Source organism: Doryrhamphus excisus, chromosome 4 (genome assembly GCF_030265055.1).
Source record: "Doryrhamphus excisus isolate RoL2022-K1 chromosome 4, RoL_Dexc_1.0, whole genome shotgun sequence".
Classification (NCBI taxonomy): Eukaryota; Metazoa; Chordata; class Actinopteri; order Syngnathiformes; family Syngnathidae; genus Doryrhamphus; species Doryrhamphus excisus.
In genome coordinates this window covers 26,155,079-26,178,010 of record NC_080469.1, presented here as the reverse complement: position 1 = coordinate 26,178,010, position 22,932 = coordinate 26,155,079, and the positions used below count along the sequence as shown (strand labels likewise).

Below are 22,932 nucleotides of genomic sequence, written 5' to 3'. Positions count from 1 at the left end.
TGAAAATCAATCAGCTTTAATGATAACACGGCGTAGTTTTAAATGAATGTTTACTGGCACCCAGAGCGACATAACCATCTTTATTTGAAGTTGTGTTACTATGGTAACTAGCCACGTGCAAGACCTCGGCGAATGAAAGTGACGCAGCACGTCAACCACAATGTTCCAAAGATATTCCGGAAGCCGGAAGTGATGGCGTGATGCATTTTGTCTCAAATATTCCCCGCGTGATGAATGCTGTCACATGAAGAAGTGAACATAAAAAAAAATCACACACGATCTCTGATTCGCAGCCACTCCATTTGATTAAAATATTCTATCAAAGAAAGCCCAGGCACCGGAAGGGTGGCGTACTTCCTGGTTTGCATGTCAACAGGGTGACGTCATCAAGTACCAAGCGGTTGTTGATCTCCATTATCATCATTTTACAAACGCAAACATTCCCAGCTGAGGAAATGCCGCCACTGCAGTGACGTCATCGGGTCTATCACGAGACAAGCCGCACTGCATGCCGGGATGAGGCGTTCAAATGTCAGTGCAGACGTTTGCCAGCAGGGGGCAGCAGTGCTTTCGCTCAACCAACTTCCTGCCTAGTGGTCTCTCCTTTTTCTTCTTCCAGCAGCCAATCAGAGAGAAGAACATCTTTGTGTTTCCCAGGCTAGCCAACTAGCATTAGCGTCATCTTGCACCTGTGTCCTGGTGGTCACGAGGTAGCAGCTCCCAGTGGGCGGGGCTGAGCCGGCTAGACTGGCGGCGGCGGAGGGGGTCTTTGAGGCACCAGAGGCTGGGACGCCACAACGGGTTTGGGTTTCCTGGGTGGAAGAAAAAAAGCACACGTCTCACGGCGCCACACGGGTCACGTAGAGGTCACGTAGAGGTCACAGCGCGGCGAGGCTTACAGAGGAGGCGGCGGCCTGGCAGCGTATGACGGAGCGGCCCTGCTGGTGTCCTCTGCCTACAATCACAGAGAGAGTTAGACGCTGCCGCCATGGCGGAGGTGGCGGCTGGCGAGGGCCTTACCTGCGGCGGGAGCAGGTGGGCGTGATGCTGCGAGGGGAGCAGAAGAAGAAGCCATGAGGAAGTGAACAAAGGTACAACACGTAAGACGCGCGCCTCACCCCATCTCTGAGGACGCCGTCGCTGTTGTCCCGGGCGAAAGACGGTGGCTGAGCTCGGGGAGGCGGTCCTCTGCCGGGGTGGGCGGACACGGCGCCGTCGGGCCTGATGACACAACGCCAGTCAGAGGCGGGGAAATGACAGCGGCGATGTTTGGCACTCACTGGTACGCTCGTGGGCGGCCGCGGCCGAGGCGCCGCAGCAGTCGGTCCCTGCGCAGGAAGGCCAACGCCCCCAACGCCACCAGCGGCACAACCAGGAAGAAGAAGACCAGCAGGCCGTCCCTCAGCGACGTGTCTTTGTCTGAGGACATGGGCACGCGTCACCGCCACGAAGGCAGGGTGGGTGCGTTAAGTCCACGTACCGTTCCAGGTGGGGCCGCTGTCCACGCTTCCCCCGTAACCTTTCACCTCGCAGAAAGGCGGCGCCCAGCCGGCGTGGCAGTGACAGTTCTTGTTGTTGTTGCACACCTGAGAGAGAGAGAAAGTAGAGCTCGGCACGGGGGTCATGTGACTTGGGTGGCGGGCCGTGTCTCACCCCGTGCCCGTGACACTTGTTCTCCACGTCGCAGTCGAAGTTGAGGTCGGCGACGCCGCGACACTCAAAGTTCAAACACACCTGGAGGGGAGGGACAGCGCCATCAGCTCCGCCCTTCCTTCCTTCCTTCCTTCCTTCCTTCCTTCCTTCCTTCCTTCCTTCCCACCTCCTCACCTTGCCCTCTCCGCACTTGGTGCCCTCGTTCACCATGCCCGGGTCCGGCACGTCCGAGCCCAGCATGAAGTCCACGCCGTAGCAGACGGCGCCGCCGATGCGCGTGCTGATGATGGACGGCTCCATGCCGAAGGCCTTCACGCCCTGCACGTTGGAGCACTGCAGCTTCCCGCACAGAGCGTTTCTACAGCAACACAGGCAAGCTTCAGGTTGCGGCGGTGGGGAGGGGGTGTGGCTGAGGGGCGTCGCCACGGTTACCTGCTCTCGCACTTCCTGTAGTGGTAGCTCTGCTTGCCGCAGTTCCCGAAGCGATCGCCTTTGCTGTTAACGTCTTTGAAGCAGACCTCATCCGCCTTCTTGGCCTCTGGAAGAGGAAGCACACCCTCTTTCAGCACAGGACCCCCCTCCCCCAATGCCGCCCCCCACCCCTGAGGACAACTCACTGGGCCCGAAGATGCTCCGACACTGGTCGTCTGCATGCTGGCACCTGCCGTTGTAGCAGAAGGCCTGCTGGCTCCTGCACGGCTGACCGTTCTGCAACACACACACACACACACACACACACGTCACTGGGAGGGGGCCACCTTCACCTGAGGGCGGCGCCCCCCGCAGGCAGGAGGCCTCACCTGCACAAAGACGTCACTTTGACAGAGAGATGACGAGCCGTTACAGTACTCGGGCAGGTCGCACTCGTCCCTGCCGGCGCGACAAATCGTGCCGCCTGGTAGGAACTACACACACACACACACATGCACACACACGTGTCAGATGCACAGTCAGCACTTCCTTCCTTCCTTCCTTCCTTCCTTCCTTCCTTCCTGCACCTGACAGTTGTAGCAGCACTCTCCATCAGCACACTGAGCTCCCGGCTTCAGTCTGCACGTCTTAAACTCACAGCAGGGGTCGCTCTGGCACTCCTGGGGCGCACGCACACACACACACACACAGTTAGACCAGGTGTGTGTGCGTCACACTGTGCTCCTTCCAGACCTTCTGGGATCCACAGTCACACTCCTCGCCAAAGTCCACCAGTCCGTTCCCGCAGTAGGGGGCGCTGTAGGCCTCGTCGGGCTGCGGGACATTCAGGAGACACGACCCCCCCGTCACCAAGATCATCTTCTCAAAGTCGTCGGCGCTGCAGCTGCTGAAGTTTGCGGCGTCCCTGCAGGGACAGGAGACCACCTTGAAGGTCAAGGGTGACCATGACGACGACGTAGAAAATGATTTGGAAAAAGGATTTCTTTACAATAAATACTCGTGTTTTATCAACAATACACAAAAACTAGCCACGTATACATGGAGCCTAATATTCCAATTGTATTGGCTTTATTTGCTCAAAGGCAAAGAATTGAACCTTTGTATACACCTCATTATATTCATATTCCTTTCCCCAATCCAATCCATTATTTATACATGGAATATATGATAGGAAAGCTGATCATCACCTTCTGGGTATGCCTTTTAGCGTCATTAGAGACCTCTAGACATGACATAGCACCCCTATAGTCAACGTTACACTCCTATTACCCAACATGGTAGACATCATGGGAGAAATTAAGACATAGAAACTTGTTTCTGACCTTTTAAATACTTTTTTAACATTATTAGAGCCCTCTAGACATGAACTAACACCCCTATAGTCAGCTTTACACTCCTATTATCCAATATGGTAGACATCATAGGAGAAATTAAGACATAGAAACTTGTTTCTGATCATTTAATACATTTTTAACATTATTAGAGCCCTCCCGACATGAACTAACACCCCTATAGTAATCTTTACACTCCTATTACCCAACATAGTAGTCATGATGGGACAAATTAAGACATAGAAACTTGTTTCTGACCTTGTAAATACACTTTTTAACACCATTAGAGCCCTCTAGACATGACATAGCACCCCTATAGTCATCTTTACACTCCTATTACCCAATATGGTAGACATCATGGGACAAATTAAGACATAGAAACTTGTTGCTGACCTTTTAAATACATTTTTAACATGAGTAGAGCCCTCTAGACATGACATAGCACCCCTATAGTCGCCTTGACACTCCTATTACCCAATATAGTAGACATCATGGGAGAAAAGAGGACATAAAAACCTGTTTACCACCTTCTCAATACAATGTTTAACATCATTAGAGCCCTCTAGACATGACATAGCACCCCTATAGCGAGCCAATATAGTAGACATGATAGATACGCTTTTAGCATCATCCCCGGTAGCCATGAGACCAAGAGCTGATGGGCGTGTCTTACCTGGCTACGGAGTTCATGATGCAGGTGGGGGTGGGGCATGAGCACGTGCGCGTGTCGTCGTGGTTCATGCCGAGGTTGTGGCCCAGCTCGTGAGCCACGATGGAGGCGAAGGCGGCCACGTTGTTGTTGGTGAACTGGACACAGACAATGAGGTCAATGAGGAAGAGAGGACCTTTCAAAGTAAAGGTTTGGTGACGTACCGCATTGATGCCGCCGCCATGACTCCTGGAGCACACGGTGGAAACGTACGCCATCCCTGCCGTCACCCCGAAACTCTTCTTCCTGCACCACCATCATCATCATCAGCGTGTGTGTACATGTGTGTGCATGTGTGTACATGTGTGTACATGTGTGTGTGCGTGCACACTGACAGGATGAGCTGAGCCGAGTCATGGCGGCGGCGAGGCAGCAGTTCCCTCTCTCTCCATTGGGTGAAGCGACTCAGCACCTCGTCGGCTCCTCCCTCCGTGCTGATGAGGTTCTGCCTGGTCCAGATCTCCAGGCCCACCAGGACCACCCTGACGTTCAGCTGCACGTAGATCTGAGCGCATGTGCACGTGTGAGTGTGTGCACGCCATGCTGGTGTGTGTGTGTGTGTGTGTGTGTGTGCGTTTACAGCGTCGATGTAGTTGGCCAGGTGAACCATGTCCTCCCTCACGGCGCTCTCGTTGCTCCTCGTGGCCTTGAACTGCAACACAGCACCTCCTGGTTAGGCTAGGTGGGCGTGCACGTGGGCGCGCACGTGTCTCACCCTTTCGTTGTCCACCACCAGCAGGAGTTCCACGTAGTGGGTTCGATGGAGAACGGCTCGCTTCACCTGGACAGCACACACGTCAGCGCCTGTTTGTGTTGCACGTGTGCACGTGCGCACGTGCGCGCTCACCCTTCCGTGCCCGTGGATGCTTTGCTGCTCTGTGCGGTTGTGGGCGGGGCGAGCGTGCGGGGTGCCGCACTCCCGCGGCTGTGACGTCACATCCTGCAGGCGGTACAGCAGGTGCTGCTCAGGGGCGGAGTCTAGCGGCTCCATGGCGTAGCTGCCGTGGTCCAGATGCAACACGCCCCTGGCGGGACACACCCCCACACGGCGTTGGTCGCTACTCGGGGGCGGGAGTTGAGGGGGGGGGGGGGGGGGGGGTGTTTTGGTACCTGAGGCCGTCGCAGATGCTCATGGCGACAGACGAGCCCGCCATGCCCTCCACCACGCCGTGATAGTGGCAATGCTTCTGGACAGGCGGCACAGACGTGCGGCGTGCTCCGTCTTCGCCGTACGTGAAGACGGTGAAGTCGGCCGGAAGCAGCAGCCTGACAACGACAACAACATGTGTGGACACGCCGCCATCTTGGCCTGTTTTCACCGCAGCAACAACAAAAGGCGATGGAGGTCACGGCGCAGGCTGCTTATCAGCATGCAGATAGCGGCATGCGGCGAGCGGCGTAGCTATCGGCGGCGGCGGATGGCAACACGCTCCTTGGAGATAGCGACGGCGGCGGCGAGGGAGGCACTTACCCGTTCCTCTCCAGATGCACCACATGCTCGTGTCCCCCCACGCCGATCACGTACGACGCCTGCCGCAGGAAATCACATGGGTCACACACACGTGGGAAGTCGTGAGTTCAGAGGTCACAGCAACAAGTTCGCTCTCAGCACCTGATTGGGCGGAGAGCCATCGGCGTCCCTCCTCAGCCGGCCTCCGATTGGCCGAGGCACAGTCAGCTGATAGGCGGCCAGGTGCCGCGTCTGCCGGGCGTCTGACCCGGGAACACATCCAAGACAAGTCGTAAGGAGGTGTAACCACGGCAACCATCTTAGCGTCGCACTGTTGACCTCGACGGGACCACGACGCCGCGAGCTAAGCCGCTTAAAGATCAACCTGTCTGAGCGGGCGTGGCCGGCTGGTCAGGTGAGGCCCCGCCCCTTTTGAGGAGTCATTAAAATGGAGGAACAACTAAACAAACTAAGCTAGCTCAAAATGACGCTAAGAATTCTGTGGGACTTGAGACCAGATCTACAGTAAAGCTCTTAAGTCCAAACGGACGAAGGGGGGGGGGACCCTCACGTGTTCCTGGTCAGCTTGTCCGGGTGCGGTGAGACCTGTGTAGGTCACGTGACACCCCACACCTGCAGGGGTCTTAGATCGTGTCAACATCATCATCTAACGTCATCTACCGTGACGTAGGAAGTTGTTTAGCTTTAGCTTGTTTAGCTAGTACAACATTCTACATTAACTCGTGTGACCCCCCCAACCTAACCTCGACATTGACAACTTCCGGTCATCAGAAGCAGCAAAGAGCAGATTTCCAGCAGCTTCTCTCTTCCTCCCATGGTCGTCATCGTCTTCCTGGTTCCTCTTCGTGGAAGCTCGGCGGCGGTGAGCCCGCTCGGAGATTCATAGTCTGCCGCCGGGAGCGTTGGCCACCTCCGGCCGGGTCATCCTTGGGAGGGCTGGCTAGCTAGCTGGCTAGCTTGTCTTGGCTCCTCGGCGTCCCAAACCGACCTAGGACCCGCTTGACCCGCGAACGCAGTCACAAACACACGACGCGCCTTGGCGTTCGGGCGGTTCTCCGAAACGAGCGTCCGAAGCCCCCCGAGTCACGTCCTGAACGCACCTTCAAAATAAAAGCCCGCTTCCTATTAGACATCCGAAACAGGTTTGTTTTAACATTAGGGACTTTGCAGATTTAGAAACAAATTAAAATTTTAAATATTTTAAACTTTAATAGGACGCCCCTACCACGTTCGGACGGTTCTCCGGAGTGTGGGTCCGTAAAAGGCACTAAATGAACGCGCCTTCAAAATAAAGGTCAATTTCCTGTGGGACATTCGGAACAAGTTTCTACATTTGTGACTTTCGGGCCCACCGGAAGAATCTTCAGAAACGTTCTAGAAACGTTTTATACTTTTAAGCCTTAGCGTTCGGGTGGTTCTCCGGAATGAGCCGATGTGTCCGCCCTGAATGAACGCACCTTCAAAATAAAAGTCAATTTCCGGTGGGACAAGTTTAAGCACGAGAAATACTTTACCACCCTCACAGAGATAAAAGTCATGTCATTACATCGAATAAGAAACGAGCACGCCAGCTAGTGTGTCAACTCCCGTGGACACAATGCATTGTAACAACGAGGGTAGCGGTTCCTGTCACGTGACAAACCCCGGAACACACAGTGACCATTCAGAGTTATACAAAACTTTATTTGTATCCGATGTTGGACGAGGGGGTAGAGTGATGATGCTAACATAAACATTCAGGTAGCAGAAGAGAAAAGTCCACTAAACTACAAAGTGCTGCATTTCTCAGACCCCCCCCCCCATCCTTCAGTTTTCCAATTCCAATTCCAGGATAAGTTTGGTGAGAAAGAATAAAGTGAGCCATGTCCCGCCTAACAAACCCATCTACTGACGGCCATCTTGACGAGGATCCGGTGCTTACTCTTTGGAACCCATCTGGCGGTAGAGCTGGATGGTCAGGCACTGGATCTCAGGGTCCCCGGGTTTGATGTCGATGGCCTTCAGGAACGAGGTCAGCGCCTCGTTCAGTTTGCCCTGGCTGAAAAACTCATGGCCCCGAGTCACCAGGGACTCGTACGTGTCCCCAGATGAGGACTTGATGACTTTGTCCGGCGCCGTGTCCGCGGCGCACGGCTCCATCCTCTCGGAGGACGCTAGCTCGGGCTCGCCGGTGGATTCCTCCGGGTTACCGTCTTCCTCCTCTTCTTCCTCTTCCTCCTCTTCCACCTCCACCTCGTCGGAGCACTTCTCTGAAATGTCCTCGGCGGGGTCCTCGTCCTGCTCCTGCTTGTCCATGTCTTCAATGATGGAGTGCAGGAGCGAGTGGCGTGACGCCACGGAGGTGTTGCGTCCGATGCTCTTCCTCAGCCTGACGGGGGAGGAGCCGGGCAGCCCGGACTTGGGCGTGGAGGACCCCAGCAGCTGGAAGGAGTTGTTGATGGACTTGGGCCGGTCGCCGTACTCCTCATCGCTGTCATACAGGACGCCGCCTTTTTTCTTCTTGGACGCCATGACCACGGACTCGTCCGCTTCGGAGACCTGGGACCGGGACAGGCTCCGTCCGAGGGCTTCTTTTTGCTGCCTCTCCGTCAGGGACACGTCCACGTCAAAGGCGCCATCCGTCTGGAGCTGAGACAGCAGCTTCCTCTCCTCGTCCTCCACGGTGCTCTGGTAGGAGATCTCGCTCTCCTCCAGCTGCAGGTTGAAGTTTCCTTCGATGAGGTCCGAGCCCGCGCTGCATCTGGACCAGGAGTCCACCTTGAGGCTGGAACAGGATGACTGCGCGGCGGAGAGCCTGTCTTTCCCGAAGGACTCCCCGACGGCGTCGGCGTCGTGTTCCTCCCGGCCGACCCCCTCCGTCAGAGACAAAGACCCAAACATGTCCTCGGTGGAGCGGTGGCCCACGTGACTCTTCTCCGGCTGGTCTTGCGACTCGGTGTCGCTGCCGGTCAGATCGATCGGGGCGTTCCTTTCTTGGGCGTCGTCGCTCTTGCCGGAAGTGGTGCGGGGGCGTGGCGACAGGGCGGACCTGGGTCTGGGTTTCACGGGTTTGTTCTCATGAGATCGTTCTTTGCGCTCGCTCCCCGGCTGTCGGCTCCACGCCGGCTCCGTGGTGGCCTCCACGCTGGTCGCGAACTGCATCTGGAGGTCCGACTCCGCCTTCACCAGCTCTTGGGCCTTCTGGACCCGATCCTCGATGTAGTTCTGCTCCGCTTTGTCGTGCAGGGAGTCCTCGTGGTCGGTGTTGAGGGAGAACATGAGGTCGTGATCGGAAATGCCGAACATCTCCATGGTGTGGAGGCGGGCGATGTGGCGGTCCAGCTCCGGGTCGGTGAGCCTGTGCTTGGAGTGCATGGACTGGAGCAGCTGCTGCGTGGACGAGGAGCGCGTGTCCTCCAGGGTGAAGAGCTCCTTCAGCTCCTGCTTGCTGAAGTAACGGAAGGGGTTCTTCTTGTCGCCCGTGTTCTGCCTGATGAGCGAATCCTTGAAGACCTGCCGCCTGTAGATCTTCTCCTCCACCGTGCCGCACGTGATCAGCCTGTAGATGACCACGTTGGCCGTCTGGCCGATGCGGTACGCCCGGTCCACCGCCTGGGCGTCCGTCATGGGGTTCCAGCTGGGGTCGAAAATGACCACCCGGTCGGCTCCCGTCAAGGTGATGCCGACCCCGCCCACCTGCGTGGTGAGAAGGAAGACGGAGTAGGAGTGGTCCCTCTGGAAGAGCGTGATGAGGCGCTCCCGCTCCGCCACCTGAGTGATGGACCCGTCCAGCCTGAGGGCCTTGACCCCTCGGTTCCTGAGGATGCGCTCCATGATGTCCAGCACCATCCTGTAGTGAGCGAAGACCAGCGTGCGGTGACCTTCCTCCCGGAGACGTTCCAGGAGAGCAAACAGGAAGACCAGCTTCCCCGATTCCGATATGAGCGTCTTGTCGGGAATGTTGGCGATGGTGTGGCCGCCCATCTCGCCGTCGCTGCTCTGCTGCCTCTTGGAGGGGCTGTCCTTCAGGCCCAGCTTGGCGATGGCCCGAGCGGAGAGCAGTCTCGGGTGGTCGCACAGCTTCTTCAGGAGGGTCAGCTCGGCCAGCGGGGACCTGGAGGTCATGAGCAGCTCCTTGATGTGGTCCAGGGATATGAACTTCCAGTAAATGTCTTCCTGGATGCGACTGAGGTACGTCCAGACAATCAAGTCGTTCTTCCTGGTCAGCGAAGGCATGGCGGTCTCGGACTCCTTCTGGTCTTTCCTCCTGGCCCCCTTGGCCCCTTGCGACCTGCGCTGGACCTCCTCTGCGTGTTTATTCTGCTGCACCTCAGACTTGGTCCTGCGTAGGAAGTAGGGCTTGATGATGGTCATGAGGTTCTCGGACATCCTGGACCCCAGGGCCCGCTCCCCCGGAGTGGCGTCCTTCTCCCGCGCTCGGGTGATGGGGTTCTCGTACTGCATTTTGAAGGTCTTGGCCGTGCCCAGCAGAGTTCCCTGGCAAGCGAAGTTAAAGAGGGCCCACATCTCCCGGAGGTGGTTCTGCACGGGGGTGCCAGTGAGCAGCAGTCGGTTTCTGGAGGGGACGGCCGAGGCGCTCTTGGCCGTTTTGGTGGTGCTGGTCTTGATCTTGTGGGCCTCGTCCAAGATCACGTAGTCCCACGTGAACTCCCGGCCCTGGTAGGACGACAGCAGCTGCCAGTTGTTGATGAGCATCGTGTACGTGGTGATGATCACGCCGCTCTTCCTCTGGATCTTCTCCAGGTTCCTGCTGCGCTCGGCTTTGCTGGTGCCGTGATACTCTTTGACCCTCATGCCCGGGGTCCACTTGGCAAACTCCTTGGTCCAGTTGCTGATGAGGGACGTGGGCATGACCAGCAGCGCGTGTTTCACCAGCTCGCTGTCGTACATCCCCGACAGGAAGGAAATGACCTGGATGGTCTTGCCCAGACCCATGTCGTCTGCCAGGATCCCGCCTTTCTTCCCGTCTCGGTAGAGGCCGTACAAGAAGGCCACGCCGTCCCTCTGGTAGTTGTACAGCTTCTGGTAGAGGTCCTTGTAGAGCATCAGGCCGCTGTTGTTCACGTCCACGAACTGGTCGGCGTCGTCGTCCTCGGAGGAGCTCTGCGACAAAAGCTCCTCGATCTTCTCGATTCTCTTCTGCAGCTTTTCGCTGTGCTGGATTTTGTCGGCCATTTTGAAGAGCTCCAGAGCCTTGCCCAAGTCTCCTTGCCTGGCGACGTCTTTCCCCTGTTGAATGTACCTGCCGGCAAGACACATCAGCGCTTCAGTCCCACATCGGCCATATTGGAGCGCCGGCTTCCACTGACGGGATGTCAATGTGATGACCGGTCCGGTGTTGTGCTAGCGTTAGCCATTTAGCATCAAAGTCATCACAACCCTTATGGGTTCCCACATAGTACCAGCATTCGGGGGCAAGTATGAGGGGAAAGAAAAAGGGGCGGGTCCATCCAAATACATCCATGCTGCCATCTTTGTATCGGAGAACATTAGGACGGTGCGTTCAAGGACTATTCTCCGCTCACAATAAACATTCAAAAAGGGTGGGATTTCTAATGATTAGTTCCAGTGATAGTTCTAAAATGACTAAAATGTGATTAATCGCCATCAAATATTTTAATGGCTTGACAGCTCTCATAATAACAGGTACTCAACCTTATCATCTATTTATACTCCTCACGTGACACATAAATATTCTATAAAATACATCTCTTTGAATGTCATATCTTTAAGACGGATATTTATTGAGTATAAAATGGTTTCATATGAATAAGAATAAACGAGGAAAGCCAAGGGTTTTGATGTTTCAGGACATATTTTCATCTGCGGTAGCTCGTTGTGACCACTAGATGGCGGTGTTTAGCGTGTGACGTGTTTCGTGGCGACTTAAAAAAATGTTTTCTTTGTGATATTAACAGTGTTTGAATGTGTGTCATGTGACATTTACATCCGCTAACAATGATTCATATTTCATATTGCATTTTAATTTCTGGTGCTGGTGTATGAAAATCCACGTGGCATACTTAGAGATGGCTAATACCCTTAAGAAGAGTGATTCAAGTATTATTAGGAGTATGATTATGATGACAGTATTATTATTGTTACCTGTTATAGCCTTCCATGGTGTCCTTTGGCTCCATGGATAAACACCTGGGAGGACAAGTGGGCTGTTAGCTTCTACTTAGACTACGACTTATATGTAACATTCATAACATGCAGGCTAATGCTAACTCTCGTGGCGTCAACATCGACTTACCTCTCCATCTTTTTGTTAATGTCATCCACGTCGCCATTAAAGTATCCCCCGTTCATCTCGGAACCGTAGTCTTGGACCGGAACCACAGCAAGTCCTGCGCGTTAGCGATGAAACTAAAGATAAGTCGACGTAGGACGCGTATTGTTTTGAAACACAGCTCGCCCCGCCAAATCCCTTGAATCCAGCACAGACGACGTGGTGACGTCGGGTACAAAGACGTTGTCCAATCGGAGAGAAGGACGATCGAACAAGGCGGGGCATTGAGCTGAGCGCAGCCAATGAAACGAGTTGCCGACACACGACACGGAAGTGGCCCTTTGTAGCCTTTCACCGGCAACGTAAATAAAAACAACAAATTGGATTTTTCTGCCGTACTGAAAATATTCCGATTTTCCGCACACTGAGAAAACTTGCTATGTTTTGATGTTTGTAGGTGACGTTGAAACGTGACGTTACGTTAGAAGATGGAAAAAAGTGTAAAGCCTTGTCATAGGAACGTTTTAAAGCACTAATCGTTCAACACCACTACCGCTATTAAAGTCTGTCTGAGTGTATAGCGCTATTATTGGTACATTTTTATTATTATTGTTACATTTATGAGCACCTATGATGTCACTTCCTCTTTGTCAAAGTGTCTAATTTAGATTAGATAGACTTTTTTATTGTCATTGCACAATAACACAGCAGTGAAATTGCCAACTAAATGTCTTGCCTGGCCCCTGTATCATTTTCATAGCTAGACACCTATATAAACATGTGTTAGCATTCTAAGGTTAGCACATTAGCATTGCCAGCATGTTACCATCATCATAGTAGCATTTTTAGCCATTTTCGTAGCTAGACACCTATATAAACATGTGTTAGCATTCTAAGGTTAGCACATTAGCATTACCAGCATGTTACCATCAGCATAGTAGCATTTTTAGCCATTTTAATAGCAAGACACCTATATAAGGACATGTGTTAGCATTCTAAGGTTAGCACATTAGCATTGCCAGCATGTTACCATCAGCATAGTAGCATTTTTAGCCATTTTTAAAAGCAAGACACCTATATAAAGACATGTGTTAGCATGCTAAGGTTAGCACATTAGCATTGCCAGCATGTTACCATCAGCATACTAGCATTTGTAGCCATTTTCGTAGCTAGACACCTATATAAGGACATGTGTTAGCATGCTAAGGTTAGCACATTAGCATTGACAGCATGTTACCATCAGCATAGTAGCATTTTAGCCATTTTTAATAGCAAGACACCTATATAAAGACATGTGTTAGCATGCTAAGGTTAGCACTTTAGCATTGCCGGCATGTTACCATCAGCATACTAGCATTTGTAGCCATTTTCGTAGCTAGACACCTATATAAAGACATGTGTTAGCATGCTAAGGTTAGCACATTAGCATTGCCAGCATGTTACCATCAGCATAGTAGCATTTTTAGCCATTTTTAAAAGCAAAACACCTATATAAAGACATGTGTTAGCATGCTAAGGTTAGCACATTAGCATTGTCAGCATGTTACCATCAGCATACTAGCATTTGTAGCCATTTTTGTAGCTAGACACCTACATAAAGATGTATGTTACCATGCTAAGGTTAGCACATTAGCATTGCCAGCATGTTACCATCAGCATAGTAGCATTTTTAGCCATTTTCATAGCAAGACACCTATATAAAGACGTGTGTTAGCATGCTAAGGTCAGCACATTAGCATTGCTAGCATATTAACATCAACATAGTAGCAATGTTGTTGTAGTTGTACTAGCATGTAGCATGTAGCACCAGGGTTAGGGTTAGGGTCAGAGTCAGGCAATGCCCCGCATGCTGCCCAGGGGTCAGTCCGTACGTGGACCCCTTAGGCCAGCTAGCACGCCACTATGCGGACCAATGGCGAATGCCGGCGAGGCCAACAGCGTGCTGACTGACAACTGCCAGACCTTCCACCTCGCCGTCGCCCCGAGTAAGCATCTGGCTTCCAAAGACAGCCTGGAAGGAGATAGCCAAGCTGGCGTACAGGAATAGCCACGCTATCTAATAAAGATAATCTGGGGTGCCTGAGCTTGCCTGTGAGACAAGAATGAGGGCTATCCGAACCCAATATGGCGGCGACACCCCACTACCTGATATGACTTATTTCAATTGGGAGATTTGCGCTGCTTTTTGGGGGCCACCGTGAACTTGGCCAGTCTGAGCGCCCCCGACGACCCCCCCCCCCAACACAACATTTACGACACAGAGCTTTCAAGCCGTGTTTTTATTGATTGGATCTGCTCATTGGATCATATAGATGATGGAGGTTCTTCCCGTGGTGACCTCTGACCTCATCCGGCCAGGATGTGTTTGACAAACTCCGTGTAGTTGACGTGTCCGTTGGCGTCCTCCTGTCCCGCCATCAGCCGGTCCACCTCGTCCTCCGTCATCTTCTCCCCCAGCGTGGCCAGGACGTGGCGGAGCTCCGCCCCCATCACGGTGCCGTTTCCTTCCTTGTCGAAGACCCTGAGACCCTCCACGAAGTCCTCAAAGTGGGCGTTGTCCTTGGCGCGGGCCACGTGCTGCAGCACGGGCAGGAAGCCGTCAAAGTCCAGCAGCCGGGTGTGCAGCTCCTCGGCTTTGGGCTGACCCAGCAGCTTCAGGACCTCCTGGTTGGTGGGGTTGTGGCCCAGGGCGCGCATCACGTCGCCGCACTGACCGTACGTGATCTTCATCTCGCCCGTCGGGGTCTCGTCGAACAGCGTGAAGGCCTCGCGGAACTCTTCTATCTGCTCGGCGCTGAATTCCACCACCGTGCTTTTCAGGTCCACCGGAGCTTCCGGCTCAGGTTCTGGCGCCTTCGGAGGGGGCGCTGGGGTCTCCTCTTTGGCCTTCTTTGCCTCCGTGCTCTTCTTTGCTTCCACTTTCTTGGGGGCCATGTTGGCGAGCGGCGGCCGGACGGCGCATGACCTTCTTATAGGCGGCGCCGGGCCCGGGGGGGCGGAGCCACACAAGCGGCCAGGATGACCAAAGATGGAAATGAAGATTGGAATAGAAACTCTTAACCACCAGAATGTTCACCCTGATAAGCAGGATTAGAGGAGAGTGTGAAGGATCCGCCTCTCCGGGACCCGGACGTCTCCATGGTGACCATGACGGACACATGTCACTCACTCTAACCAGCTAGCTCCATGGGCTGCTGGATGCTAACATCCTTGATTGAAGGACACTCGTCCACCCAAATGGATGGGACAGTGTGGAGTTTACGGATGTTCTTTCATCCCGTCTCGTGTCTGGAGACTCGGTGTTCCACCCGAATGGGAGGCGTGTCTTCATGCAAACACGTCCCCAGGGATGCCATGGTTTAATCAGACTAACTCCCCAGTAGGTACCAGTAGGGGCCCTGACAGGGTCTGTTGACCTTTTGGACTAAAAGAGTTTCTGAGCCAGTGGCGGAACCTGAGGAACAAGACAGGGTCTAGGTGGAACCGGCCCCAGGTCAGCTTGAGACTTTTATTGGGGACAAGTGTCCCCAAGAAGTCGCAGTCGCACTTTTCACTCCGCAGCAGCACCGCTTTGCAATACCGAGTACACAGATTTTAATAAGCAGAAATAAGCTATTCTTGGGTATTGCTGGTAATACTTGCATATTGATGCAGAAGGAGTTAATACTTGCATATTGATGCAGAAGGAGTTAATACTTGGATATTGATAAGTCATGAGTTAATAATTGGATATTGATAAATCATGAGTTAGTACTTGGACATTGATGAATAATGAGTTAGTACTTGGATATTGATGAATAATGAGTTAGTACTTGGATATTGATGAATAAGAAGTTACTACTTGGATATTGCTGAATCAGGAGTTAGTAGGTGGATATTGCTGAATAACGAGTTAGTACTTGGATATTGCTGAATGAGGAGTTAGTAGGTGGATATTGACGAATAACGAGTTAATACTTGGACATTGCTGAATAACGAGTTAGTACTTGGATATTGCTGAATAAGGAGTTAGTACTTGGATATTGATGAATAATGATCCAATGCTTGGACATTGATAAATCCAGCCCTAATGAGTTCATACATCAGCCTGGGCTGTGGGGGGATGGTCCAAAGTATATAGAAATATATACAAATATACATACAAGTATATAGAAATATACATAGAAGTATATAGAAATATACATAGAAGTATATAGAAATATATATAGAAATATACATAGAAGTATATAGAAATATACATAGAAGTATATAGAAATATATATAGAAATATACATAGAAGTATATAGAAATATACATAGAAGTATATAGAAGTATATAGAAATATACATAGAAGTATATAGAAATATATATAGAAATATACATAGAAGTATATAGAAATATACATAGAAGTATATAGAAATATACATAGAAGTATATAGAAATATATATAGAAATATACACAGAAGTATATAGAAATATACATAGAAGTATATAGAAGTATATAGAAATATACATAGAAGTATATAGAAATATATATAGAAATATACATAGAAGTATATAGAAATATACATAGAAGTATATATAAAGCAGAAGCTTTGATGTTTGTAGGTGACGTTAGAGGATAAAAGGGTGAAAGGCGTGTTGTCATAGCAACCATTCAACACAACTATTGCTGTCTGTCTCGTCATAGTGTTCCTGTCATCCAATCATTGTGATGATTGACGTGTCCATAAAGTCTTTCAGGTTGATGACATCATTACCCAAGCAGCTCGCTTCGTCTTTTATGTCCTATCGTATCCATGGCACGCGCACGCACACGCACACACAAGCACACACACACACACACACACACACACACACACACACACACACACACACACACACTCACACACACGGTAGAGTGAAAAGTGACAGGACTTGATCAGAAATAAAGATCATATGACCAGCTCGGTTTCACAGCAACTGTCCAAACACACACACACACGAGGTGGATGTTTGTGTTCCATTGGTGCTCCATCGGTGTTCCATCAGTGTTCCATTGGTGCTCCATCGGTGTTCCATCAGTGTTCCATTGGTGCTCCATCGGTGTTCCATCAGTGTTCCATCGGTGTTCCATCAGCCATCATCATCCATCAGCGTTCCTCCCACACGGACGTCTGCTATCAGCCAGAACCAAGGTTGGTGTTTAAATCCCATTTTATTCATCTTATTTCCTCCTAGCGCTCCATAAAAGACCACAAATCCTTGACACCCCCCCCCCCCCCCCCCCAAGAGAGATGAGCCTGGCGCTGATCCACGACAGACAAAACATCAGGAGCTTCTGGGAGAACAGGATCCACGTCCACCACCAGCACGCCGCCAGCGAGGAGCGCAGGATGAACGCCAGCGCCCTCCACAAGTCAGCACCGCCTCCATCGCATGGGCTGGATCCGTTTGTGCTAGATGACTAGAAAGGACAGCTCTGGTCCCACCTGATAGGACAGTTCTAGTCAGACCTGATAGGACAGTTCTAGTCTGACCTGATAGGACAGTTCTAGTCAGACCTGATAGGACAGTTCTAGTCAGACCTGATAGGACAGTTCTTTGATCCTAATTGTGATTCATCATCTAAACATTTCCATCTCCTAATTTGGACGTTCTACCAGCAGTGCTCCCCCCCCCCCCCCCCGTCACCCCCCCCACCCCCCCTGTCCCGCGCTAACCCCAACACCACCATGACAGATAATCCCACTGCTATCCGTTACTAATCCCCCCATCTCACGTACCAAGGAGACCGCCCCCCCCCCCCCCCCCCCCCCGTCCTAATTGTGTGTCTAACATGGCGGGTGATGAGTGATGGGGGGGGGCGTTTAGCTAGCTGAGGGCATCAGAAAGGTCTAAAAGGACACGGGAAGCGCGTGTGTGATTGTCATTTGCCAAAGTGAATAATCCCCAACACGGTGGGCGGGTGGGGGGTGAGGGGGGGGGCATGGGGGGGCAGCTGCCTCGTCTCGGCTCGCCAACATGGCGAGCGCGAGGTGACGTGGTTCGTCTCCCTGGCGGCGTGTCGCTGACCCGTGTCTTCCTGTCCGCCAGGCTGCGGGGGGAGTGGCTTACCTGCCTGGAGAAGCGGAACAAGCACCTGAAGAGCCTGAAGGACGGCCTGGTGCCCAACAGGAAGCCGGAGGCCACCCCATGTCCTTGAAAGAATGACACAATAAAAGCGTCCTTTCACAATAAGAGTCAGTAGAGGCTGTGCAGAGGTAAGACGGACGTCTTCCTGCTCCTGTCCAGGAGCGCATCTCTCAGGGCGGGACGCTGGACTTTGTGCCAGAGGTAGCGGGGGTTGTCCACGGGCGGCGGGTGCGGGGCGGGCGGCGTCTCCAGCGCCACGCCATCCTCGTCACGGCGGGCGGCGTCGGGCTCCAGCGCCACCAGCGTGTTGAAGCACACGCCGTCCGTCTTGCCGTGCTGCCGCCCGTTGTGCTGCAGGCTGAAGACGCCCAGCGTGTTGACGCTGTGCTCGTAGTACGACGACGGCACGGCGTCCTGCGCCACCATGTTGGACGCCCAACTGACGGCGTGCGTCTTGACCGCCGCCGCCACGGGGAGGTGGGGCCGCGGGTCTGCGGGGACACGGCAGAGGGGGGTTGGGCGGCGAGGAAGGGTACGCGAGGGCGGGGACGGCGTTCGGATACCTTTGATCAACAGGATCCAGACCTGCTCCTCCGGGGCGGTGAAGACCAGGACCAGTCTCTGGACCACGTGGCGGCAGCTCAGGTCCGTGGGCAAGGTGGCGGGATGCCAGGGGTCCCGGTGGTACCTGAATGCACCGCAGGGTCAGAAACACGGCAGAGTCACGTGACGCCTGACTCCGCATCGTACTTCAGCCCAAACTCGATGAGTCTCAGGATGTCCCGCCCTCTGAGGGGGAGGGGCGTGCGTCTATCCCACCAGGCGGCCTGAAGAGACTCCTGATCAGCCGCCGATGGACTCTTGATGGTCCCGCCTGCAAGCATAGTGTATAGGTGACTATAGGGGTGTTATTTCATGTCTACAGGGCTCTAATGCTAAACAGGTTGTCCTTCTATTATGTCTACTATAGGGCCGCGCGGTAGATAAGTGGTTAGCATGTAGGCCGCACAGTCAGGAGATGGTTTCGATTCTCCACTTGGGCATCTCTGTGCATGCCCGGCTTTTCTCCGGGTACTCCGGTTTCCCCCATTCCAAAAACATGCTAGCATGTTAGCTTCATAGGTATGAATGTGGGTGGAAATGGTTGTTTGTCTATATGTGCCCTGGGATTGGCTGGCCACCAGTCCAGGGTGGACCCCACCTCTAACCCCCGACCCTATAGGGGTGTTATTTCATGTCTGGAGAGCTCTATTAATGTTAAAATGTATATTTAGAAGGTAGTAAACTGGTGTCTTTGTCTTATGTATTTTTAGGTATACTATATTGGGTAATAGGAGTGCAGAGGTGCACATAGGGGTGCTATTTCATGTCTGGAGAGCTCTATTAATGTTAAAAACTGTATTTAGAAGGTGGTGAACTGTTTTGTTTATGTCCTATTTTGTCTTATGTCGGCCATATTTGGTAATAAGCGTGAAGAGGAGACTATAGGGATGCTACGTCATGTCTGGAGGGCTCTATTAACGTTCATAAGCATATTTAGAAGGTGGTAAACAGGTTTTGGATGTCTTATTTCCAATTATTATGTCTACTATATTGGGTAACGGGAGTGTAAATGTGACTATAGGGGTGCTATTTCATGTCTAGAGAGCTCTATTAATGTTAAAAACTGTATTCAGAAGGTGGTAAACTGTTATTTTATGTCCTATTTTCTCTTATGTCGGCCATATTTGGTAATAAGCATGTAGAGGAGACTATAGGGATGCTACGTCATGTCTGGAGGGCTCTATTAATGTCTAAATGCATATATAGAAAGTTGTAAGTTCTTATTTTATCTTATATATAAGAGACACTATAAAGTATCGTAGCAGGTGCAAAGCCCCGCCCACATGCGTTGCTGACCTGTGACCTTGGCCAGGAAGATGAAGCGGATCCACTGCGGTCCCTGCTCCTGGATCAGCAACAACGTGATTGGCTCACACTCAAACCCCGCCTCCTCCTTCACCTGCACACAAGCAGGCGTCCAATGCTGCGCCCTGCGGATGGATGGAAGGGGCGGGGCTCACAGAGACTCACCTCCCTCAGCAGCGCCTCCTGCAGGCTCTCGCCCACTTCCACCCTCCCTGCCGGGAGGTACCACTTCTTATAGCAGTCCTGCTTGGCCTCCTGGACCATCAGTACTTCCTCCTAAATGATATGAAATGAATAATGAGTGTCATGGTGGACTTAGCTCCTCCCCCCCCGGCGGCGTCAGGGACCGTGTGGTTGAAGATGACGGCGCAGACGATGTAGGAGACGTTGTTCCTCAGCGAGGCCGGCTTGCTCTGCTCCAGGCCCACGTCACACGCCGTGACCTCTGACCCCTGGCCGCTCAGCAGGAGCTGCACCTCCTCCTCCACCCGCTCAAGCTCCGCCTCCATGGCCCCCTAGCGGCGAAGGGCAAGAGAAGCACTCTATCAAAGTACACCACTCCGACACAGAAAGACGACTAATTCTATTTAATACTCACCAGAAAAGTCCTACTACTACCTCAAAGGATAGTCAACGGATTTTTATATCAGCCTCATCAAGTCAATATGAAGGTAAAAGACGTCAATGGGCCGATAAAGCAGCGTCTAACTTCGGCAAATATCTTCAAAAGAATGCCATTGTATCATCAGATATTTATTTATGATATTAGTTATTAAACACAGTTATACTCGATACGAAAAGCTTCTAATGTGGGTTTTAACCGAAAAGAAAACAAACCTGCGATGCTATGTTTTGACATTTCAGCCGTAATGCTAACCGGAAGTACTCCGTCTTTCACTTTGGAGTTTGTCAGACTAAAAGCCTTCGTTGACACATTTTTGCGACTTAAATCGGAGTTAAATCAAACTAAAATATATGTAGATGTGTATGGTTTGTGACACAATGTCACGATCATATAGCTATTTGCTGTTTCTTCTTTTAGTCGGCATTTGTTCCGTTTTTGAATGAAACCACCGGAAGCTGGGGTTTCATTCCGCTGTCACGCCCACAAAGGTCAACGTTAGCTAACTTACGCCAAGCTAGGCTAACCGAGGCAACGACGTCAAGGTTGTTTTTTCGTCTTTCCCGCTGCCCTGGTCTTGTAAACGGACACCGACTGACTTGTGAGGTTTTCTTTTTGTTGCTCTTTTTTTTGTCTTAGTGGCAGAATAAGCTGCGTTCAAGAAGCTAGGGTTCAACATTTTCTCCTCACAGTAGGTACCGAACATGCTAACATGATAGCATACATGCTGTGACTAGCGTCCTCGTATTGTACTTCATTAACAAAGTTATTATTTTATATCATGTGTGCATGTATGGTTCAATTGCTTCCTCTTTGTTGGTGTGAAAGTCCTAGTCGTAGTACTTTTCTACTATATTGCTACAACTGTAATACTAGTATACTCAGAACACAGGTCAAATGTTGGTTTAAGTAAAAGACAGCTGTTACCATGGTGACCACATGGCATCCATGTCAATCACCTCAAGTTGTGTGTTTGGTTCCTCCAGACGTCCATGCGGAGGACATGACAGCGATCCGGCAGACAATGCACGTTTAGCCGCAGCCACCTTCCTCTTGAAGGGCCATGGCGCGGCACAGCAAGCTGCAGAAGCAGGTCCTGGAGCTCTACCGACAGTTCCTGCGAGCCGGCCGTGACAAGCCGGGTTTCCTCCCCCGAATCCGCGACGAGTTCAGGGAGAACGCCGGCATCAAGAAGACGGACGTGATGCACATCGAGTACCTGTACCGGCGCGGCCAGAGGCAGCTGGAGCAGCTCCGGGACGTCAACACCAAACAGCTGGGCTCCTTCTCCAAAAGTAAAGAGCACAGCTGATCTGTCACGTGACCCGGGACGACGAAAGACTTTTGACCGACTGGCTCATGTTTTGGTCTTGACCGCACATCCAAATAAAACTGGTTTCTACTGAAATACATCAAACGACCGGAAATGTATTTATTTAATACATACATGACATTTGTTAGTAGTTCCGCCCCCACGTGCACCAAAAGATAAAGCAAACAAACATTGAAACTCTTGTAGTGCCACGCTGTGGCCGCTGGGTGGCAGCAGCGGCCTACCATCACAACCGCTCGGCAGGAAGAAGAAGAGACGTAAACAAGTACAGCTTCACCGTCACTCACATCCGCGTAAAAAAGTCCCATTTGGGACTTGGATTCAAGTCATTTGTCCCATTTTTGTGCGGCTTTCCTGATCCCAGATGGCGGCGTCCGGAGGGCAGATGAGCAACATGGAGTTACTCCAGCAGGTGAGGCGGAAGTCCGACACCCATCTGATGTTGACGTTATTGTGACTTTTCCGCTTGATCAACGCTCACGTTTGTTGTTGTCACATCATTTCACTCCACTCCTCTAAAGTTGTTGACTTTTTGATAAGCAAGAAAGGTAGTCTCGATGCAAACATGTCTGACGAGACCAAATGTTAGCATGCTAAAGCTAACTTAGCTTGCGTAAAAATGTTCGTAAAAGACGATGAAAGATTGATTTATTTTTCCCCTTATTTGTATTTTCATACCTTTACTTTGTGTTTATTGTGGAATTGACTTGAAATTGTTGCCACTTTCGTACGTATATACTCTTCGTATGTGTAGTGTTCGAAGAACTCCTCCGCCATGTTGAACGTTCCCTACAGGCGGCGCTGCTCAAGTGGTTGAGCTCCCAGAGCGAGGAGGACCGCGGCCTGCTGGCGGCGCTGACGCGTTTCCGGGTGGCCAGGGACCTGTTTGGCCGCCTCACGGGCCAGGACCAAGTGGACGCCTACAGGGTGGGTGCCGGCGCCGGTGACGTCACACGTCACCTTTAAACGCGTTACCTTTAACTACTCTGTGTGTGTGTGCGCCTGCGCAGAGGGAGTGCATCATGAGCGTGGCGGAGTTCGTGCGCGAGAAGCCACGAGCGTCTCAGGCCGACATCAACGCTCACGTGGAGAAGTGCGTGGTGTTGTTCGCCGCCCGGGTCAAAGCTGCCGAGGCGGCCCCGCTCTTC

At 52.0% G+C, this 22,932-nt stretch overlaps 6 protein-coding genes across 10 annotated transcripts; 2 read left to right on the top strand and 4 right to left on the bottom strand.

Moving 5' to 3' along the window:
* Positions 1–65: 65 nt before the first annotated feature.
* Positions 66–6,845, bottom strand: adam9 (ADAM metallopeptidase domain 9). 2 transcript variants are annotated; one of them, XM_058072138.1, is made up of 23 exons: positions 6,340–6,835; positions 5,738–5,838; positions 5,597–5,655; positions 5,236–5,391; positions 4,973–5,150; positions 4,841–4,906; positions 4,706–4,777; positions 4,461–4,630; positions 4,290–4,371; positions 4,090–4,223; positions 2,818–2,989; positions 2,652–2,744; positions 2,454–2,558; positions 2,271–2,361; positions 2,086–2,191; positions 1,828–2,011; positions 1,654–1,734; positions 1,481–1,586; positions 1,281–1,419; positions 1,119–1,221; positions 1,021–1,047; positions 900–955; positions 66–812 (listed from the first exon to the last, which is right to left on the bottom strand). In XM_058072138.1, the coding sequence occupies exons 1-23, from the start codon at positions 6,419–6,421 to the stop codon at positions 743–745; spliced, it is 2,433 nt and encodes an 810-aa protein (XP_057928121.1). In that variant the 5' UTR covers positions 6,422–6,835; the 3' UTR covers positions 66–742. The 2 variants fall into 2 exon arrangements, with proteins under 2 accessions (XP_057928121.1, XP_057928120.1); XM_058072137.1 differs by having other exon boundaries at positions 4,841–5,150; positions 6,340–6,845.
* A 550-nt stretch (positions 6,846–7,395) lies between these two features.
* ercc6l (excision repair cross-complementation group 6-like) lies at positions 7,396–12,099 on the bottom strand. The gene is made up of 3 exons (XM_058072123.1): positions 11,853–12,099; positions 11,702–11,746; positions 7,396–10,838 (listed from the first exon to the last, which is right to left on the bottom strand). Exons 1-3 carry the CDS (start codon positions 11,906–11,908, stop codon positions 7,514–7,516), a joined length of 3,426 nt encoding a protein of 1,141 aa, XP_057928106.1. The 5' UTR covers positions 11,909–12,099; the 3' UTR covers positions 7,396–7,513.
* A 2,062-nt stretch (positions 12,100–14,161) lies between these two features.
* On the bottom strand, positions 14,162–14,807 carry LOC131127998 (myosin light chain 4-like). Its single transcript, XM_058070453.1, has one exon. It carries the CDS (start codon positions 14,760–14,762, stop codon positions 14,175–14,177), a length of 588 nt encoding a protein of 195 aa, XP_057926436.1. The 5' UTR covers positions 14,763–14,807; the 3' UTR covers positions 14,162–14,174.
* Positions 14,808–16,647: 1,840 nt separating this feature from the next.
* Positions 16,648–18,026, top strand: LOC131128453 (uncharacterized). The gene is made up of 3 exons (XM_058071324.1): positions 16,648–16,984; positions 17,080–17,205; positions 17,883–18,026. Exons 1-3 carry the CDS (start codon positions 16,746–16,748, stop codon positions 17,989–17,991), a joined length of 474 nt encoding a protein of 157 aa, XP_057927307.1. The 5' UTR covers positions 16,648–16,745; the 3' UTR covers positions 17,992–18,026.
* Positions 17,607–20,886, bottom strand: nudt18 (nudix (nucleoside diphosphate linked moiety X)-type motif 18). Its single transcript, XM_058071318.1, has 7 exons — positions 20,428–20,886; positions 20,177–20,344; positions 19,995–20,105; positions 19,821–19,923; positions 18,672–18,795; positions 18,485–18,609; positions 17,607–18,412 (listed from the first exon to the last, which is right to left on the bottom strand). The coding sequence occupies exons 2-7, from the start codon at positions 20,336–20,338 to the stop codon at positions 18,030–18,032; spliced, it is 1,008 nt and encodes a 335-aa protein (XP_057927301.1). The 5' UTR covers positions 20,339–20,344; positions 20,428–20,886; the 3' UTR covers positions 17,607–18,029.
* sdhaf1 (succinate dehydrogenase complex assembly factor 1) lies at positions 20,324–21,878 on the top strand. 4 transcript variants are annotated; one of them, XM_058071331.1, is made up of 3 exons: positions 20,324–20,500; positions 21,091–21,142; positions 21,438–21,878. In XM_058071331.1, exon 3 carries the CDS (start codon positions 21,515–21,517, stop codon positions 21,761–21,763), a length of 249 nt encoding a protein of 82 aa, XP_057927314.1. In that variant the 5' UTR covers positions 20,324–20,500; positions 21,091–21,142; positions 21,438–21,514; the 3' UTR covers positions 21,764–21,878. The 4 variants fall into 4 exon arrangements, with proteins under 4 accessions (XP_057927314.1, XP_057927315.1, XP_057927313.1 ...); XM_058071332.1 differs by lacking the exon at positions 21,091–21,142; XM_058071330.1 differs by lacking the exon at positions 20,324–20,500 and having other exon boundaries at positions 20,635–21,146.
* Positions 21,879–22,932: the final 1,054 nt, after the last annotated feature.